General features: G+C 37.2%; 1 protein-coding gene across 6 annotated transcripts in view; it reads left to right on the forward strand.

Moving 5' to 3' along the window:
* The window catches only part of CNOT4 (CCR4-NOT transcription complex subunit 4), a 141119-nt gene that overhangs the window by 102074 nt on the left and 26205 nt on the right, over positions 1–12840 (forward strand). For all 6 annotated transcript variants that reach the window (XM_037165871.2, XM_037165872.2, XM_037165873.2 and 3 more), the window contains exons 8-10: positions 5083–5140; positions 7281–7530; positions 8663–9163. In XM_037165871.2, coding sequence (XP_037021766.1) covers positions 5083–5140; positions 7281–7530; positions 8663–9163 — 809 coding nt within the window. The remainder of the gene's footprint in view (positions 1–5082; positions 5141–7280; positions 7531–8662; positions 9164–12840) is intronic.

Below are 12840 nucleotides of genomic sequence, written 5' to 3' on the forward strand. Positions count from 1 at the left end.
GCAGGTGGGTTCCAAGATCTCTGTGGGTGCCTGAAACCAGAGATAGTACTTAACCCTATATGTACAGTGTTTTTTTCCTATTCATACATATGTACCTATGATAAAGTTTAATTTATACATTAGGAACAGTAAGAGAGTAACAATAGCTAACAATAAAATAGGACAGTTATAACAACATATTACAACAAAAGTTATGTGAATGTGACATCATTAAACAAGTAAGGGTTACTCGAACACGAGCACTGATACCATGACAGTTGATCTGATAACTGAGAAGCCTACTAAGTGACTAATAGGCAGGTGACATATACAGCATGTATATGCTAGACAAAGGGATGATTCATGTTCCAGGTGGGATAGAGCTGGATGGCGCAAGAGTTCATCATGCTACTCAGAACGATGAACAGTTTAAAACATACGAAGTGTTTATTTCTGGAACTTTCCATTTAATATTTGCCAACCTCAGGTGACCTCAGGCAACTAACTGAAACCACAGGCTACAAAACTCTGTAAGGAGGGACCACTCTAAATGCTTACATGAGAAAACAAGAGAGATCCCGTCAGCAACCTAACTTCATAACTTACAGAATACGAAAGAAAAGAACAAACTAAACTGAGAGCTAGCAGGAGGGAAATAATGAAGAGTAGCATAGAGGTAAATAAAATAGAGAATAAAAAAACTGTAGAGAAAATCAGTGGAATTAAAAGTTGGTTCTTTGGGAAGATCGATAAAATTGATAATCTGTTAGCTAGATGGACTATTAAAAAGAAAAGGCTCAAATTACTAAAATCATAAATGAAAGTGAGGGTATTAGTACAGATTCTGCAAAAATAAGAGTATTATAACAGAGCCCTGTGAACAATTGTATGCCAACAAATTGGATTACTGAGATGAAGTAGACAGATACACAACACAGTCTGCCAAGACCGAAAAAAAAGAAGATATAGAAAATATGAATAGATACGTAACTAGTAAGGAGACTGAATTAATAATGAAATATCTTCCAACAAAGAAAAGCCCTGGACATGGTGGCTTCACTGATGAATTCTGCCAAATAGTTAAAAACTGATACTGATCTTTCTCAAAAAAATTTTTTTAATTGAAGGGGAGTGAACATTTCCTAACTCATTCTGTGAGGCCCTTATTACCTCATTTCCAAAGCTGGACAAAGACACCGTAAGAAAAATAAACTACAGACTAATATCTTTTATGAACATTGATGCAAAATCTGCAACAAAATAGTAGCAAACAAGGCAGCACATTTAAAGGATTATATGTACATCAGGACCAAGTGGGATTTCTTCCTGGAATGGAAAGATGGTCTAATGTACGGAAACTGAACAATAAGAAAGGCCACATCAGCAGATGTAGGGTAAAAACGACTCATTCATCTGTTGCAGGAAAAGCATTTGACAAACTTGAGCATCCTTTTCATGACAAAAACAATTAACAACCTGGGAATGAAAGAAAACCAATCAATGTAATAGAAGCCTTATGTAAAAAACCTACGGTGAATGTCATACTCAGTGGTGAAAGACAGAAAGTTTTGCCTCTGAAGAGGAGGAACAAGGGAAGAATGAACAATCTTACTTCTTTTTAACTAAGTATTGGATGTTCTAGCCATAACAGGTTATAGCCAAGAAAAAGAAGAGTTATTGAAATAGAATAAATAAAATGACCTCTTTGGAGATGATACATTTTTATATGCAGAAAACTCTGATTCCACACATACACAAAAAACTCTTGTTAGAACTAATTAATGAATTAAGCAGTGTAATAGGGTACAAAGTCACCATTCAAAAGTCTTTTGCATTTTTATAAGTGAACGTGAACAAACTAAAAAGGAAATTACAAAAACAATTCTATTCAAATAGCATCAACAATAATAAAAATGCTTGGGAATTAAGCAAGGAAGAAAAAGACTTGTGCAATACAAAACATTGCTGAAAGAAAGAATACACATAAGCAAATTAAAACACATCTCAGCTTCATGGGTTGGAAGTCTTTAACATTATTAAAACTTCACTTCTACCCAAAGCTGTTTATTCAGTGCAATTCATACCAAAATTCCAGTGGAGGCTTTTTTTCAGCTAGCACACTCATTCTGAGATCCATTTGGAATCTCCAAATACCCAATAATCTTGGAAAAGGAGAACTAAACTGGAGGACCCACACTTTTTGATTTTCAAAACTTACTACAAAGCCACGATAAAGTAGTGCCTAATTTGTTGGGTGAAGGTAGACATATAGACCAATGGAATAGAACAGAGAGTCCAGAAATAAACGGTCACATATATGGTCAAATGATTTTTGACAAGGGGACCAAGACAATTCAGTAGGCCAAGGACAGTCTTTTCAAGAAGCAGTGCTGGGAAAACTGGATATCCACAAGCAAAAAGAGTGAAGTTGGACTCTTATCACACTCCATATTCAAAAATTGCTTTAAGCCCCTGCCACATGGCTGTTGGTTGGAGCGTCAGGCCATTCACCAAAGGACTGCAGGTCTGATCTCCAGTCGGGGCACATGCGTCAGTTGTGGGTTCAATCCCCCATCAGGGAATGTATGGGGGATCGAATATGTTCGATCAGGCAACTGATCAGTGTTTGTCTCTCATATTAGTGTTTCTCTACCTAAAATCAGTGAACATATCCTCAGGTGAATATTTTTTTAAAATGCTTCAAAATGGATCAGTGACCTAAATGTAAGACTTAAAACAATAAAACCTTTTAAAAAACATAGGATTTCATGACATTTACTTAGCTTCACAACATTGGATTTGGCAATGATTTCTTGAATATGACTTGAATAGACATTTCTTCAAAGAAGATGGACACAAAAGGACAATAAATACCTGGGAAAAACAGCAAACAGGTGTTAGGAAGGATGAGAGGAAACTGTTGGGAGTATAAAGTGGTACCGCTGCTGTGGAGAACTGTGGAGGTTCCTCGGAAAATGACCAGTCAGCATATGACTCACCGACTTCTCTGGGCATATACCTAAGAGAATTGAAAGCAGCATCTCAAAGAGATACTTGTCACCTATATCATAGCAGCATTACTCACAGTAGCTGAAACGTGGAAGCAAGTGAAGTAACCATGGACAGATCGATGGACAAGCAAAAATACATTGTATACGTATAACGTAATATTACTCAGCCTGAAAAAGGAAGGACATCTTTCAATATATTACAGCATGGATGAACTGTGAGGATGCTGTTTGTTAAATAAGCTAGTCACAATAAGACCAGTACTCTGGTTCCACTTACACAAGGTATTTAGAGTGGTCAAAATCATGCAGAAAGTACACTAGTGGATGTGGGGGGAGGAGAAATTGGTGAGGTATTGTTTAGTGGGTGCAGAATTTCAGTTTTTACGAGATGAAAAGAGTTACGGGGGTGGTTGGTGGTGTTGGTTCAACAACAGCGTCAGTGCTTATATTCAGTAATGTGGAATTGTATACTTAAAGATATCTTTATGTTAATTGTATTTTACCACATAAACATTTTAAAAAACATTTCAGGTTCATCTCAGATTAATCTGTATTCTGTACCCATCTGTTCTTCATGTTACTATGAAATTTGTCTTTCTAAAACACTGCTTTGTTTATATCATTTCTGCGCTCAAAAATTTTCATTGTCCTCTAGTGTCTGACCTGTGTCCACCTTTCTGTCCTAACCTGCCGTTGGTAAAATCATCTCACATTAGCTAAACTAATTACTTAACTGTCTCCTAGCTCCTCCTGCTACCTTCTGATTCCTAATACACTTGTAAGTTCTACCTTTAATGCCCTCCTTTCCCCTTTTCTTCCTCCTTTCTCTGAATGTGTAAGTCGTTTTAAGGGCCTACTTAAATTTGAACTCCCCTAGAAAATGTCCCCTAAATGCCCCCCTTGTGGTGGCTTCACTTCTAAGGACCTGTAGCATTTGTTGATTAAACAGTTCATCAGTTGGTTGGCACTAGCTGATGCTTGTGTGTGCTTGTTGCCCCAAATATCTTTAAACTTAATAGGCTCAGAACTACATCTTAAAATTATTTGTAATTATCCACTAGACCTAATAACTTGAATTGATTATAGATATTTTATGAATAATAAGTAAAGATGCTCTTCAAGTAAATTTTAGACCTGTCAAATTCCAGAGCATCTGGCAGTGTTTCTGGGGAAGATACTCTTGGTATTCAGGTTGGGTACTTGCCCTTGTTAAAATTTTTAGAGCAATTAAATGTAGTCTGTAAGGTAACTTAGAGTGCATTTTCAGGCAATAAAATAATTTTGAGAAATGTGGAATCTTTTGGGGGGGGCTCTAGGATTGTATCAAAAATAAATAATTGTGTTTGGGTATGTACTTACCTTTGGTTCGTGTGCCGGGTTAAAGTTAGTTGTAGAAATGTCTTGCTAGTTGTGTGTCAATGTTGTGTAAGTGTTGTAGTACTGGTAAAGATTTTGTTTTTAAGTCAGATGAGTTAAAATGGACATTAAGGTATCAATTCTGTGTTGTATTACTGTGGTACTGCTTTTTCTAAATGTGGAAGTCAAGTTTTAATGTTTTTTAAAGAGTCCATTGTTAGCACAAAAGTTTGTCTCTGTTAATCTTGTGTGTGTTTGTGTATACACATGCACATAGCTTCTGTAGAGTTGTGATGAGGATATTAAGTATTAAATTTATTATTCTTAAGAACCCAGAGAGAACATTCCAATAACTTTGATGTTCCCTGTCCAACACCTAGAAAAAGGGTATTATTTCAAGAAGTTTAATGGGGAATGTGTTAATTGTGTGCACAAAACTAAAAAAGTAGTTAGACTTCTAACCTGTTACTTGTAGTACTATCCATTTTAAGTAGTAGTTTTTAAAATAAACTATTGTTTTGGGGGAACCTGATTAGAATGTAAGTTGCTCTGGGGTAGGGGTTTTATCTTATTATACTTCTTTATATCCTTAATATCAACCTCATGTCTCGAATCATAATGCTTCAGTAAATGTTAACAGGATAAGATGTCTGTTTTTCTGACTTTGGGGAAGTTTGTTTTTATTGTGGGAGAATGATTTTCCTCTGATTTTATTCGATTTGTTTTCTTTTTACAGCCCCATTGACAAACCTTCAGATTCTCTCAGTATAGGGAATGGTGATAATTCCCAGCAGGTAAGATTTGGATACTGTATCTTCTCCTTTATCTGCTCTCTCCTCGTACCCGCCCCCCCACCCCAGACAGGGTATTCTGTGTAAGTGAATTTTCTAGGTAGTGCAAAATACTTTAAGTACTAAATAATTTAAATTGTTAAATACTAAACAATTTAACATTCTTTTTTTTTTTTTTTTTAAACAGACAGGCTTTTTTTTTTTTTTCTTTTTTTTAAAGGGGAAGGGAAGGAGAGAGGGAGAGAAACATCAATGTATGGTTGCCTTTTGTGCATCCCCTGCTGGGAACTGGCCTGCAGGGAACCAGCCTGCAACCCAGGCATGTGCCCTGACTGGGAATCGAACCGCGATCCTTTGATTCGCAGGCCCGTGCTCAATCCACTGAGCTACACCAGCCAGGGCCAACATTCTTCTTAAATGTTTATAATTAGCCTTCTTTTTCTCCACAGAATCTATAGAGCATAATTTAACCCTTTCATGACTCAGAATTACCATTATGATCATATGTCATTGTGCTCTGTGGCAATGTACTAGTAGTGTCCTTAGAATCTCTTACTGTCTTTTGACAAAAAGATATATATATATATATATTTATATTTTAATTTTTAGAGAGAGGGGAAGGGATGGGGGAAGAGAGGGAGAGAAACACCCGTTGGTTACCTGTTCTACACACTCTGACTGGAGACTGAACTCACAACACAGGCATGTGACCTGACCAGGAGTTGAACCAGCAACCTTTCACTTTGTGGGACAATCAGTGTCCAGCCAACTGAGCCACACTGGTCAGGGCTATGGTCTTCTTGGCCCTACGTGAAATGGTCCCAGACTCTGCTTCGTACATTCCTGATTTTGAGAGTTGTTTCTATGCCATATGCTTCCCTGTCCCTTGCTGACAGCTTTATTTTCTCTGTGTACTTGCTCACAGCAGTTTTTCCCTTCCTCCAAATGACTATGGGATTTGAAATGATAACTAACTAGTTAAGTTCAGAGTTGCCCAGCAGTGCCACCGAATGGTGTCCTGATCTTTAGAGCTTGCTCTGTATCATTTTGTTCTGTTGCTAGTTTTTCACTGGTTAAGTTTCTGTACACCTTCTCACATTGGTAAAAATTGTAGTGCTAATCCCTTCCACAGTGTTTGTGAGAAATTTAGAGATCTGAAATACACTGCTTTTCCAAAATTTTGCTCACAAATTCCATAAAAGAATTTGAAAATCTGTATGTCCCCTTGTGTATTTTAGGTTTACACTTAAGATTTTTGAATAATAGGTTTAAAAAACTGTAAAGGATGTAATTTCCAACATATTGTATATTGGTATTTTGATTTGATCAAAGCAACTTATGTAAGTATAGATTTTGAGAAATACTGGTTATTAAACAAACACTTAAATTACAATGGAAATTTATTTCTTATTGAGATCGACAGGACCATTTAAAAGTTAGTTTTCATGTATCTGTAGATGATTACCTTTTGGTACAAGTTTCAGCAGTAATCCCAGTCATGTTTTTATTTTTGTAAATGCAAGGGCTAAGATGTCTTGTTCTTACAAATGCGAAATGGAAGAAAGAGTATTATATCAGTGTCACTCAGATGTTTCAAACTCCTTTGAATCAAATACATCATAAGAAAGATTTATCATAAAAATTATTTTTAATGATGTCTGTGGAAGTAACTTGATTACTTCTTCTTTCCATTTCCCCCCGCCAAAACTAATACATTGGGAGTCACCTACTTTGCAAAAGAATCCAGTCATGAGAGTCAGTCACCTGCTTGTCACCAGTCTGAATACTTCTGGTCCATTTTTGTGTGGCTCCCACGAAGTTTTCACTGTTGAGCAGAATACTATAGTTAGGTCCCAGAGAGTGAGAAGTGTTCTTTCCTGTGTAAAGTGAGAGACGTTAGGTTGTAAAGGCTGTAAAAGGAGGAGACTGGCTTAGCCTTTTCAGGAGGGTCAGTTTTAGCAAAGGGTACTTATGTAAGCTGATGGAGGTTTTTTGAAAATTTGTGCACTCATAAAAAGCTTTCAAGGACCCCAGTTTGAAGGCCACTATTCTAATACCTTTTTGTTGCAAGTTGTGTTAATTGTGGCTTATTAAAATGTAAAAATTTATGTTGATTATTCTTTTCTTTCCCTGTTTTATTTAGATATCTAACAGCGATACACCTTCACCGCCACCTGGTTTATCAAAATCTAACCCAGTCATCCCCATCAGTTCATCCAATCACAGTGCACGGTCTCCTTTTGAAGGGGCAGTGACTGAGTCACAGTCGTTATTCTCAGATAACTTTCGCCATCCCAACCCTATTCCAAGTGGGCTCCCTCCTTTCCCCAGCTCCCCACAGACATCTAGCGACTGGCCTACGGCACCAGAGCCACAGAGTCTCTTCACATCAGGTGGGTGCCTGGCAGTGCTACTGCAGTTAACAGTGACGCTCCTCGGCTGGGGGTGTTTTTATCCTGTTTGCCCTGTTTCCTTTTCCATAAAAATGTAATCATTTGAATAAACTGCATGGAATTGGGTGGTTAGGGAAGTTGTTCTGTGACGTGGAACTTAGTTCTCTGTTAACAGATTTCTCTAGAAATCATTGGTTCAATCATTTTTTCCCAGTAATAAAACACTTATTCCTCTAGAAGTATTAAGGGCTTATGATTTTAATCAGACTTGTTTGTACAGTTAAATTTAAAATTTTCCCAGGTGATAAAAAACAAAAGTTAGTTTATATTAAAATTTATATTTTTGAGCCATTTTCATTTTTATTTAAGTTCTCTTACTAATGTGAAGGATGGCATAAAATTAACATTGACAAAAGCATCTATTGCCAATGGAGCAAATTAAAAAACTGTAAAAATTAAAGGTTCTTTATTAAGTTATTTTTTTTAGCAGTATATAGAGCATATACACATTCAAAATTGTTTATGCTGTTTAATAAATACATTTTTAAAATGAACTTCACTAATAAATTCTGTTATATTTGTTATTACTTTATTTCATTTAAATGACTTATTCTGGGTTTTGATTATGAAAGACTGAGTATAATTTGGATTTCAAGTACTTTTTTAAAAAAGATTTTATTTATTTATTTTTAGAAAGAGGGGAAGGGAGGGAGAAAGAGAGGGAGAGAAACATCAGTGTGCGGTTGCCTCTCATGTGGCCCCCACTGGGGACCTGGCCCACAACCCAGGCATGTGCCCTGACTTGGAATTGAACCAGCGATCCCTCGGTTCTCAGGCTGCGTTCATTCCGCTGAGCTACACCAGCCAGGACTCAAGTACTTTTTATTTGATTAGCATAATCAGTGAATGTCATTCATAGTTTTTGAAATTAGTAACTTAATGAAGTCATTGCTAGAACTATATGAAGTCTAGTGTAATTTTACCATTTTACTCTACTAAGAAATCATACATACCTTGTGTATATTTGCCTTTATCTTGTAATATGATGTTTAACTGTCACTGGTATGGATACTCATTAAGTATGAAAGTGAGCTGTGTATTTTAAACTCATCCCTAATTTTCTCCCCGACAGAAACAATCCCAGTATCATCCTCTACAGACTGGCAAGCAGCATTTGGCTTTGGTTCTTCTAAACAACCAGAGGATGACTTGGGTTTCGATCCCTTTGATGTCACTCGAAAAGCCTTAGCAGACCTGATTGAAAAGGAACTGTCAGTCCAAGACCAGCCTTCCCTTTCACCCACATCTCTTCAGAACTCCTCTTCACACACTACAGCCGCCAAAGGTCCAGGCTCTGGGTTCCTGCATCCTGCTGCACCGACAAATGCCAACTCTCTCAGTAGTAGTTCCTTTTCAGTCTTGCCACAGAGGTTCCCTCAATTTCAGCAGCACCGAGCAGTTTATAATTCATTCAATTTTCCAGGCCAGGCAGCCCGCTATCCTTGGATGGCCTTTCCTCGCAATAGCATCATGCACTTGAACCACACAGCAAACCCCACCTCAAATAGTAATTTCTTGGACTTGAATCTCCCGCCACAGCACAACACAGGTCTGGGAGGGATCCCTATAACAGGTAGGTTCATTTACAGCCCTTGAGAATTTGGGAATAATTCATGCCTTCAGGTTGTTGGGTGGGTAGGGAGGGAGCTTTTGAATAACCGAGTACCTATCATTAGTCTTGGAAATTTCTGGGGGGAAAAATGAAAAGTTCTTATAAAAAATTTTTATTGGGTGGATGCCTTGTAATATTGAGCTTTATAAGGATGGTGGAGTATTATACCTAGTTACTGCATGGAGTCATTTCACTTACTAGGATAGTTACCAAACTTTCATGTGCCATAAAAATACAAAGAGAAAAAGGAAAAATGGGCTCTGAAACTGTGCCAATACCGTGGTAAAACTTGACTATACGTTCTGAAGGTAAACTGGTTCCAAAAAATGGTCAAGATGGTAATAAGCGAGAGCATGAGGGATACAGCCACTCTCCCTACTTTTGGCAGTTACTTATTTTGACTGATAGACACACACACAACACCAGAACCGTGCTATATGTTAATAATGTTTGAGAACTTCGATTATCAATGTTTCACAGACATATATGTGCATAAGTGTACTTCCCGTGAAAAGGTATTGTTCCAGGAGAGAGATTTTCCTTTTGGCTCTGTCATTTTTATTGGGGGGGGGGGGTTACATATTAAGTTCCCGTAAGTGATGCCAGAATACTTCTGGTTTTGTACTGTCACCTGGAAGGTTTCAGGACTTTTGGGTTTCAAGGTCCCATATAGCCTTAGATCAAGTGACTTCTATGTCTAAAGGAATCATCCTAATGGATTTTTAAAATTTAATTTGGGCTTTAAAAGTGACTGGTAAGAGAGTTTGTTCCTCTTCTGATTCTCTCAAGTAGAATAGAACAGTCCCTAGCTCATATAGAATTCATTAAGGTTTTTTTGTCCTTTGTCACAGCCTTTAAGATACAGCATAGCACATCGTTATTGTCATAATGTGCTTTCTCCAGCAAGGTGTTTGTTCTCTTGTTTTTAGCAAGGTTGATAAATGGAGTTACAGAGATCCATCAAAATTCTTTGGCTCTAATCTCTTTATGACCAACAGTATTTCCCTTTTAAGATAAGTAGGTGGATTGAGAGTATTATTTGTGGCTGTCGATATAGTGAAGTTAACAGTTGATACAGTGAAGTTAATTTACATAGTCTTGACAGCACCTAACTGTAGTATTTTGCACATTAGTGGGACTCCTGATATTTGTTTATTCAACATGATAGTAGGTGGCATTTTTTAATCCTCGTCTATATGCTATGCACAGAAACAGTAAATATTTGGTTTCTGGTACTCTTTTTATTCTTTTGAGAGTATAATTTTATTTTGTTGCAATCTTTGAGAAATGTGGATTTTTAATTACTAGTAGTGTACCTTGTAACTGATTATAACATTAAAATTAAAGTTACATTTCCCCAAATATTCTAAACATTTAAAAATAAAATACTAAACCAATTATGGTGAATATTTGAGCTCCTGTTTGCCCAAGAATGAACTAAGCCTTGTGGGCAATACAAAAGAAAAATAAAATATGCATACTGTTTCTAGGTACTTTATAGTGTAGTTGAGATGAAATTAAGATTACATATGAAAGTAGTAACTATATAATGCCGGAATCCCAGAGACATTAATGGAACTTCTATTGTAGGGGAGGTTTCATTGAAGAAGGAGAAATCGATCTGTACTGTGGTGTCTTGGATTTGGGATAGCAGGAAGCAAAGAGAAAGACCTTTTACGTTGATGGGAATGTCTGAATAAAGGCATAGAGGCAGGCACTTGTTACTTCGTCATGTTGTTAAGGTGGAATCAGACTGCCTTTTGTTAACAGGAGGTGCTTCCTTGTGTTGTAGAGAGAATGCAGGAGAAAGTGGGGAGCTCGGGCAGCAAAGCAAACAGTACTGACTTGGTGTGATAGGAAGGAGGGTGCCTTTGTGGAAGTCTAGTGCTTAGCCGTCTTCTTCGTTACTTCTGTTTGACTTACTACGTGATCATTATCTGTTCTTCCAGTTTTATTATCATGTTGTCCATCAGCACAAAAAGAACAGTTTTGATCCAGATATTTCAAGCCAGTGGGTGTTCTGAAAATGCCACAGTGTAATGAGTAATCATTGATTTGTGAGTGTAGTTGTCCTCAAGTTAGTCATTTGAAATCCTCGTCTAAAATAGACAGATACTTTATGGGACAAATTTTGTGGGAGGTGGGTAGGCTTTGTTTTTCCAGATTTTGACTGTGTATACTTCCTTGGTATTTAAATGGTGAGTTATTTCTAAGCTTGTTAGATTATTTTTAAGGCTCTGATGACCACAAATGTTTTAGTTAAAATGTGCCAAAGTTGTTATCAAGAGTTACACAGAATCACCTTGTGGCCTATAAATATTTGGTAGATACCTCAGGAAGCCGAATGTGCTAATAAGCCTCAAAACAGAATAGTTGCATAATTGTAACCAGATGATTTAGTATTTTAGTAGTAATTAGACATGACAGTAAAAGTCTAGAAAACTATGTACATTTTAACTGTGTCTAATTTGAAGCAATTGAATACCTAGGCAATGTCTGCCTCCCCCACTGCTAGTTGCAACTCATTTATAGTTGTGTTGAACTGTGGAAATAGGTTCAATTTTGTATCCTGCAATGAGTAAATATCATAGTATTTTATATAGGGTAGCTTCTCCTTAAGAGCTGGATAATGGGGAGTACCCACTCTGTCGGTGAGAGTAGCCACTTAAACATGTGCTTAGACAGTGTTCCACACTGGAAGAGGCAGGCGTAGTCATCCTTTGATACTGTGGAGCAAAATAGGGTCCCTGAGCTTCAGGAGCCGATACTCAGGTGGCAGTCACCTGCTTATACAGATTCCACATCTGTGTGTTTGTATTTACATTGTTAGTTTTGATTTGTTTCAGTTAATTATTTAAAATTGACATATCTGAAACCTGTCATGGGAAGGACAGTTGCCAGAGGTTTGACAGAAATGTGGCTTCCATTCCCTTTGCCTAATGGGAAACATTTTGGTGTTTAAAATTAGTTATTTCCTTAATTAGGAAAATTTTTTTAGCACCATATTCTTGGCAGCACGTTCGGTTAAATTAGAAGGGATTTTGAAGTAAATATTCTTGGGGGAATCTTTAATTAGTGGGAGTTATAGAAAGTCCCTGCAGATCTTTTTATTATTAGAACCATGTGCTTTCGTTTTAAAAGATGACTTTTCTAGTCCTAAAAAGTGACTTATCCAACTCTTCATTTTAGGAGTGGCAAAACTGTTCCAGAAAGGTTAAATAATTTGTTTAAGGCCACACATTAAGTTATAAGAGAATTAGAGTAAGAGCTCAGATCCCAAATTCAGTGACTGGAACGTTTTCCCACTGCAACACTGACGCTCTCGTTCGTGCGTGAAGGTCACTGGCATGCACCTTACTTTGGCTTCCTTGCTGTGAACATTGATTTTTGTTCTCACACACTTCCAGGTTCCTTTTTATCAACAGTGTATACTCGTGAGACAGTTGGCTGAGGTCAGGGATATGGCCTATAGTTACAAACTCGAGTGAAGTTTATTGACTTGATGAGAATGAATCTTTTACTGAGTGTTCATTAGCACCATGTTCTCACAAAGAACTCCAACATCAAATTCTGCTTTCGCACCCTCCTTGTTATGTACTTAGGGTTTACAGAGTCCTTGCCAATTTACTGAAAGATCA

Source organism: Artibeus jamaicensis, unplaced genomic scaffold, assembly GCF_021234435.1.
Source record: "Artibeus jamaicensis isolate MK-2021 breed Jamaican fruit bat unplaced genomic scaffold, CSHL_Jam_final scaffold_3307, whole genome shotgun sequence".
NCBI classification, from domain to species: domain Eukaryota; kingdom Metazoa; phylum Chordata; class Mammalia; order Chiroptera; family Phyllostomidae; genus Artibeus; species Artibeus jamaicensis.